The sequence below is a fragment of the Hibiscus syriacus genome, unplaced genomic scaffold (genome assembly GCF_006381635.1).
Source record: "Hibiscus syriacus cultivar Baekdansim isolate YM2019G1 unplaced genomic scaffold, ASM638163v2 tig00110847_pilon, whole genome shotgun sequence".
Taxonomy (NCBI): Eukaryota; Viridiplantae; Streptophyta; class Magnoliopsida; order Malvales; family Malvaceae; genus Hibiscus; species Hibiscus syriacus.
Genome location: NW_024062888.1, coordinates 1,311,115 through 1,320,025, shown reverse-complemented (window position 1 = coordinate 1,320,025; position 8,911 = coordinate 1,311,115). Strand labels below are relative to the sequence as shown.

The 8,911-nt window shown below is 33.0% G+C and overlaps 1 protein-coding gene and 1 pseudogene across 1 annotated transcript; both read left to right on the top strand.

Annotated features, from left to right (window-relative positions):
- The first annotated feature begins 936 nt into the window (after positions 1 to 936).
- On the top strand, positions 937 to 5,133 carry LOC120143375 (putative pentatricopeptide repeat-containing protein At1g74580). The gene is made up of 3 exons (XM_039157711.1): positions 937 to 1,236; positions 2,840 to 2,961; positions 4,836 to 5,133. Exons 1-3 carry the CDS (start codon positions 937 to 939, stop codon positions 5,131 to 5,133), a joined length of 720 nt encoding a protein of 239 aa, XP_039013642.1.
- A 421-nt stretch (positions 5,134 to 5,554) lies between these two features.
- LOC120143396 lies at positions 5,555 to 7,496 on the top strand (annotated as a pseudogene).
- Positions 7,497 to 8,911: the final 1,415 nt, after the last annotated feature.

The following is an 8,911-nucleotide window of genomic DNA, read 5'->3' as shown; positions in this document are numbered from 1 at the left end:
ATAGCTATCAGGGAGACAACCTAGCTAAGGATTGGATTTCAATCCTCATTATCAATCTTACTGCTGACACTAAATGGAAGTATTCAAAGGGTGTTCTCATATACAATGGTAGAGTGTATATTGGGGCTACTGGAAGTCTTAGATTAAAGATTGTTCAAACTTTGCATGACTCTCCTCAAGGTGGTAATTTAGGAGCATAGGATACATATCACATGATAAGGGCAAATTTTTATTAGCCTATACTTAAGGCTATGGTAGCTACTTATATAAGGTGTTGTGATACTTGTCAGCAAACTAAGGTGGAACATATAACAAAGCCTGGTTTGCTACAGCCCCTGCCTATTCCTAATCAATCCTGGGAAGTAATTACTATGGATTTTATAAAGGGCATACCCACTTCCCTCATAAAAAACTACATTTGCAAATAATGGATAAGTTTACCAAATACAATCATTTCCTGCCACTATCTCATCCTTATTCTGCAGCTGAGGTAGTTAAACTATACCTAGATAATGTTTATAAGTTACATGGACATCCTAAAATGGTCATTTCAAACAGGGATAAGACTTTCACTACTGTTTTTTTAAGGAATTGATGAAACAGTTGGGTACTAAGACCCTTTTCAGAACTGCTTATCATCCATAAACAGATGGCCAAACAGAGAGAGTTAATCAGTGTTTGGAGCAGTATTTAAGAGGCCTTTGTTTCTTTCAACCTAAACAATGGACTAAATGGTTACCCCATGCAGAGTGGTGGTACAACACCACTTACCACAGTACTCTAAAACTAACTCCTTTCTAGACCTTATATGGATACAAAGCACCTATTATGGTTTGACCTACAGACTCTATAGCACAGTTAGTTAATGATATCATGAACAGTAGAGAAAAAATCAAACAACTGGTTAAACAACAGCTATAATTGGCAAGTAATCGAATGAAGCAGCATGCAGATCAAAAACGATCAGAGAGGTTTTTTGTTATTGGGGATATGGTTTACCTGAAATTACAGTCGTACCAGAAAACTTCACTTACCCTACGAAAAAACCTGAAATTGGCAACCAAATTTTATGGGCTATACAAAATTCTGGAAAAAATAGGAGCAGTGGCTTATCGATTGGACTTACCAGAATCATCGCGACTGCACCCACTATTCCATGTGAGCCTCTTGAAGAAATTCATTGGGGAATCATCCACTTCAGCAACATATCCTCCTGCAGTAGATGAAGAAGGACAGGTAAGAATCAAACCTTTGAAAATTATGGGCAGTTTTCTACGTTTAATCCTTGGGGACAAGGATCGTCTCATGGACGGGTATTGTTACAATTGGAGAAGAGGAAGGACGAGGAGACGATGAAGAATTGGGAATTGAGGAGAGAGGGTTAGGGATTAAAAAAGGGGATTTGGGAATTGAAGCACGTAAAGGTCAGGTGATGAACTTACTTTATGAGATGGAGCAGGCCAAGCAGATCCAAGGACAGCTGGAGCGGCCCAAACCCGATAGCCCAATACCTGCAAAAGAGAAGAAACGATAAGAATCATTCTGTTATTAGTTTGTTATTTTGGATTGCCAGTTGACAACCTTAGATTCCCTGTACAACAATGTAACTAAATAATACCTACTTGTGGGAGCATATTTCCTTATGCAATGAATAAATGAACTTTTTCCTTCTCTAAATTCTCTCATTCTTCTATACTCTTTTCTCGAATTCTTCTCTATTTCCCTCAAGCTATAATAATATTATATATATTAAATACTAAATATGTATAACTATATATTAAAAATACCATTTAAAAATTCATATATATATATATATATATATATATAATACAGGGACTAAAACATTATTAACCATTCGAAATAGGGGTCAAATCGTAATTAAACGAAGATATTAAGGGTCAAACGTGCAAATATACCCAACATACAATAACTAACAAATCAAAACAATATCATACCATACGAAGACTAAAATGTAAATGTAGTCAAACTAAAGGATCCGGAACATAAATAACGCATTTCATTCAGTGACAAAAATAAAACAAGTAAAAAAGGTTAGGGCCTAAAACGAAATTTACCCATACCCAAAATACATGACTATTCTACATTTAAAACAATGTGGTTCCTAGGAACCTAAAATGATGTCATTTTGAGGTTCATATTTAAATCTTTTTAGGGTTTTAGAAAACCCAAGGCCCTCATTTTGTTACCTCTTCCAGCCACATAAAAGAGAGAGAGATCAAAAACTCTCTGATTTCCTTGCCTCGTCGGAGTGTTCCGTCGTCGCTCACGGTGGTTGGAGGTCAAGAAAACTAGCCTAAAACCACCTCCTCAACCCCCTCCAAGACTTGATCTAAGGTCTTTTCCCCCAAAAACCAAACAAAAAGCCTAGATCTAAGAGAATACCTCTCAGCCACTTCGAAAACCAGCGCCTCTTAAGTTTCCCGACATATGGCGAACGAGATAAGCCTTCATCTCTTCTTTTATTTTTTTCTTTCTTTTTTCTTTTATTAGTTGGGGTTTTCACGATTTTTTTTGTTTTTGATCTGAGTTCTTTAGTTTTGGTTCGAATGGATTTTGGTTGTTTTTTTCTCATTTTTCTTTATTTTTGCTCTCAATTTTTTTGTGTTTTATATTTTTCTCTTCTGATAATGGTTGCATGTTATGTAAGAAGAGTTATTTTTGTCTCTTTTCCCTCGTGTAAAATAGGTTATTAAGGGTCACTTTCGACTATTGTCTTCTACCATAATATGCATTTTACCCTCTGTTATGCTCTATCCTTCATACAGGAGGGACCACAAGTACTATTGTCGTTTGTTTTCTTGCATGTCATTGTCTTCAGCTGAGAAGGTTGTTGCTGAGGAGGAGGACCATGGTTAAGGGTTCATGTGAGGCAAGGGACCAAGAGGTGAGCGCGTCATTATTGGGGTCGTCATTTTCGACGTGTGAGAAACTCAAGGGCTCGTACGTGAATCGCACGCGCCAATAAATCGATGGTTGAGATTAAATCATGGTGGCGACCAGTTAGTACATTAGGATAAAACCCTAATCTTGATGTATCTAGACCGTTGGATCTAGAGTAGATCCAACAGTGATTAAGTAGTTGCGCGAGTTGTCTTTAGGATTATGAGAAACCTTAAATTACTCATTCGATCTGGATCATTGATGGAGTCCATATCCAATGATTCCATGTTTGTACGGTACATAGAAGGGTTTCAAAACCCTAATTATTGCTTGGGCAGCTAGGATTCCTTCCAATGACATTTGGGCTTCTTCACGTTGGGCCTATATTGAATTATGCTTGCAGGACCATACAGACTGGTTTCTTTTGACTTTGATTGTACCTGGGCCTTTTACCCGTTTGATGGCTTGCAGGGTCAAACGAGCATACCCACTAGCCTCTTATTGGAATTTTTAATATGGTCGAGTTAATTTTGAAATAAAATAAAAGAAATTAAGTTAATAATAATAACATTAAATAAAAATGACATATAAATAAAAACTATATTTATACTAAACGTATTTATATAATACACATATTTATTTTCCAAAGCTAAATATATTAATATACTAATACTCATTTTTAAAACTATAATATATACTTACTTCCCAAAACTATATAATATAATTATTTCAAAACTATATATATATATACTATATTATTTTCAAAACTATAATGATATATTTATACTATTTTTAAAAACTATATAATGTTATTTATTTTTAAAACTATATTATATATATACTATTTTGTTTTTGAAACTATATATATACTACTATATTTTAAAACTATATAAAATATTATATACATACTGTATAATTACATATTATACTATAAAGAAAACCCAAAATATCCCTGGACGAAAAATGGTATCTACAATAACAATATACATTATAAATATGTGTCTATAATTATAGATTTTAATCCAACACCATAAACAAATAAAGATGCATAAAGAGCCCTAGTGAATCGTCTACACAGGTAAGAGTGTGCAAAAAGATCTGATATAGTCAATCCAATCCATTGATCCGGTAATATGATATGAAAATTCAGATATCCGATCCATTTTTTATTTTCAGATTATTCGGATCGGGTATCTGAAAAAAAATTCAGATAATAGAATCATATATAGATCGGATAAATTCCACTTTCGAATTATCTGAAAATCTAATGAAAAAAACTGGGCTTATAGATTTTAGATACCTTTAGCCCAATAAATGAGTAACTCACTAACTCATTAAAGCTCTAACCCAATAAAAATTACAATATTTAACTATATATTGTGTTATATATATATATATATATATATATATATATATATATATATATATATATATATATATATATATATATATATATATATATATATTCGGATATGAATATCTTGATATTTAATCCAAAAATTTAGATATCTGAAATTTTCGGATATCCAAATTTGTTGATTGGATTTGATTCGATATCTGAATTTATACACCCCTATGCACAAAATCAAAGTCAAAAGGGCATGAATCCTCAATCGAAAGGGTGAAATTGTAGACAGGTCGATTGTCAAAAGGCAGAGTTTCGATATCGATATCGATTATTTATATATTTCAAATTAGTCATTTTTATTAAAAAAAATTATAGTTATTTGAGTTTGACGTTAACATGTTGGTTGAGATATGATAAAATCATATTTTAATGGTGTATATTAATACCACCATTATTTTCAAGCACTAGCTCAAAAACATAATATTTCAAACATTGGCTCTCGATCTCTTTTCCGAACTGAGGGTTAAGGGCATTAGACCAGATACTATTGTTTACAATTGCTAAATTCATGGTATGTGCAATTCAGGCCAGCAGGAGGCAAAAAGTCTTCGAATGAAATGGTGGATAATGGTATTTTACTTGATGTTTTCACGTATGGTATATTGATCGATTCACATTGCAAGCAAGGGATGATTCCCAAAGCTATAGATATGGTTGGCACAATGAGAAAGCAAGGCATTGAGCCTGATGTTGTCACAAATTCTGCATTGATCGATGCACATTGCAAGGAAGGGATGGCTGCTAAAGCTGAGCAAATTATTGACAAAATGATAAAGCGAGGCATTGAGCCTGATGTCTTTATCTACACTGCATTAATAAAATAGCCTAAACATTTGTTATCTAATTTTTTTTTTTTTGAAAAAGTATACTCGAATAATTAATTTTCAGATATTAACATTTACTCAGACATCATCGAGATAAATGCTAAAATAGTGTTTTTTTAAGGAAAAAAATTAAAATTTTATTAAACTTTACAAATAAAATTGAAAATTAATTATTTTTTTAATATATCATCGTATCATTGAGATAACTAGCGTTAATGTGTCGATGAACGAATTCTTATTAGTTGATAACGTAAATGAATAAATTGTAAGAATCAAAATTTAAGTGCTCAAAATCGAAACCAAATGAAACAAAATTTACCTCTACTGTAATTTACTCTAATTTATTTTACAATTTTGTAATAGACAGTCGCCGAAGGGTTTAAACGGCCGTCGTCTAAGTTTCATTTCCCCTAAACAAGTTCTATATTCACTTGGTGCTGCCACCATTTCAAGCTCTTACTTTTCCATTTGAAGATATGGGTAAGCTTAATTCTTCTCTCCTTCTTCGTTCTGTTTTCAATTGTGGAAGGAATCTTTCTATTTTCCACTCTTCTTTTTCTTCTTCTGTTAACACCTTTGCTACCCACATGGATGCTTTAGATAAGAAATCCATGTCTTTAAGTGGAAAGGGGAAAAACTGTGATGGCTTTCATAGTGTTGGTGATGCTCTGATTGTGTTTGATGAGCTGATTGGTAAGTACCCAAGACCTTCCATCGTGGAATTCACTAAACTACTAGCTGCCGTTGTTAGGATAAAACATTATGCCATTGTCATTTCTATGTGTGGCCGGATGGAACTGTTAGGAGTTCCCCATAATGATTATTCTTTGAGCATCTTGATTAATTGTTTTTGTCAATTAGGTCGGGTTGATTTTGGGTTTTCTGTTTAGGGGAAAATGCTCAAGTCTGATGTTGAACCTAGCCTTGTAACTATGTCCACTTTGATTAATGGTCTTTGCAAGCAAAGTAAGATTTCACAGGCCGTGAGATTGTTTGATGAAATGGTTGAAAAGGGGTATCAGCCTGATTTAATTGTTTACAATACACTTCTTAATGGTTTGTGTAAGATTGGCAGTACGGAAAAAGCTATTAGGTTTCTAAGGCTGATGGAAAGAAGAGGTTTCGAACTCAATATTGTAGCATATAACATTGTCATCGACTGCCTTTGCAAGAACGGGTTGATAAAGGAGGCTCTCGATCTCTTTTCCGAACTGAAGGTTAAGGCCATTAGACCAGATACTATTACTTACAACTGCTTAATTCATGGTATGTGCAATTCAGGCCAGCAGGAGGAGGCAAAAAGTTTCTTGAATGAAATGGTGGATAATGGTATTTTACTTGATGTTTTCACGTATAATATATTGATCGATTCGCATTGCAAGCAGGGGATGATTTCCAAAGCTATAGGTATGGTTGGCACAATGAGAAAGCAAGGCATTGAGCCTGATGTTGTCACGTATTCTGCATTGATCGATGCACATTGCAAAGAAGGGATGGTTGCTAAAGCTGAGCATATTATTGACAAAATGATAAAGCGATGCATTGAGCCTGATGTCTTTATCTACACTGCATTAATAAATGGCCATTGCTTGGGAAACAAAATGGACAAAGCTAGAGGAGTTCTACAGTTGATGATTGAGAAGGGTTGTGCACCTAATATAGCTTGTTACAACACAATGATCAATGGATATTGCAAAGCTAAAAGGTTAGATGAGGCAATAGAACTATTTCATGAAATATCTCGAAGAGAACCAATCCCAGATATTGTCACATACAACATTCTTATGCAATGTATGTTTCAGTTAGGGAGAGTTTCAACTGCATGTGAATTTTTGAGGAAGATGCTTGATTCTGGACATGTTCCAGATAGAGTGACCTGTTTGATTTTGCTAGATGGTTTATGCAAAACAGGTGAACTCAAAGAGGCATTGAAACTTTTCCAAGCAATGCGAAACAACAGGTTCGAACTTAATATTGTCTCTTATAATATCATGATCAATGGGATGTGCAAAGCTGGGCATATTGATGTTGCGAAGGAATTATTTCATAAACTCTCATTCAGTGGCTTAAAATCGACTGTTTACACATATACTATAATGATTGATGGTTTATCGATAGAGAGATTACCAGATGAAGCATACCAATTGTTTAGGAGAATGGGAGATAATCATTGTGTTCCTGATAACTGTTGTTATAATGTAACAATTCGAGGGCTTCTTGAAAACAATTCTACCTTGAAGGCAACCCAACTTCTTACAGAAATGGTGGGTAAGGGCTTCTCTGCAGATATTTGCACTGCCACTTTATTTGTGAATATCATCTTAGGATCTGATAAATCAATCTTGATGAAGGTTTAACGTTTAGTGTAAAGACCATTACATGCAATTGTGAAACGATTTATTTATACATTTCCTTTGATTATTAGATAAGGAATGAGTTTCTTCCTGTTTTTTAGGTGAGGAAAAAGCGTTTTCTTCAATTTTACTGGAAAAGCTTTCTTTAACTTTTAGATGAGGAAATTCTGAGGTTTTATTTATTAGTGCTTACACATTGTTTGCTTTCTTCGTCCTCAAGCTCTCCACATTATAGATAGCAAACAATGGAAGGAAGAAACTACACACTTTGAATTTGTTTCAATCCTGGTGGGATCCTTTGCTGTGTGAAATCTAAATGTAAACTCAATCTATTTCTTCTTTAAAAAGTTTTCAACTTTGTGTTTTATTAATATTTTGTAGTTTCAGAATCAGTAGAGGATTTTAGTCTCCTGTTCGACTCCATTGCCCTCCTTGGGGTCTTAGTCTCCATAGTGTTTTGAGATACAAAAAATATATATATTTCATTTATTTTATCATTTTATTCACAGTTCTTTTCACTAAGCCCAGATTTAAGAGCATTTGACGATAAACCCAGATTTCTTGTAGTATTTTTTTAGAGTAAATTAAATATAAAATATTATTTAATGACTTGCTTGATGTTTTAGCAATAGTTTAGGGCTAAAACTAAATATTAACCTTTTTTCAATGTTATCACATCATCAATTTGTTACGAATTGAAAGTGCTAGTGATAGAATTTTTTTTTAAACATTAGTGGAAAAATAAAGATTACTCAAATATTAGTTACTATTGATGTCATTTATCCAAGTATTAGCAAGGGTAAACTACTTGAATGACCATCTAACCATGTGGTGTCAAAATGACTATCATTTTTCAAAATTGCGTCAATGGTCATTGAACTAATTGGGTTTAATATAGTTATCTGACGTTAGTATTTAATAGAAGTGTTTACGTGACAGTTAAACAAATTAGTATAATTACATATTTATCTTCAATACTTGTATATTCAATCAATTTAGACCTAATTTTAATTTATTTAATTAATTAACAATCCCAGGAGGTGACATATGTTACCATTAAATCAAATGATGTTTTATTTAATTTAAATTTAATTATTTAGCATACAACGAGATGGTGACTTGGTTAAAGGAAAATTAAATTGCAAAGAAAGGCACCATAATAGTTTTGGGTGATTTAAACTTGGAACCAAGGGAAACAAGAGTCCATACATTGCCACATAGCCAACATAATATATATATATATATATAATATATATATATAGTAGCTAATACTAGAAGAAAAAAGAAAAAAAATACTTATGAAGGTGTTTGAACCTAGGCTATGAAAAACTTGAGAGTATCAAACCACTAAACCAAACAATACATTTATATAATATTTTGGTAGATTTTATGTATAAACTTAACATTGATTTATACACCATTAA

Bases quoted from the DNA above. Each gene is read 5' to 3' on its own strand.
- LOC120143375 (XM_039157711.1), top strand. From the start codon at position 937: ATGAAGCAGCATGCAGATCAAAAACGATCAGAGAGGTTTTTTGTTATT. The intron at 1,237-2,839 runs GTAAGAATCAAA...CATTGTCTTCAG, and splicing joins CAGTAGATGAAGAAGGACAG to CTGAGAAGGTTGTTGCTGAG. The intron at 2,962-4,835 runs GTACGTGAATCG...TGTGCAATTCAG, and splicing joins TGTGAGAAACTCAAGGGCTC to GCCAGCAGGAGGCAAAAAGT.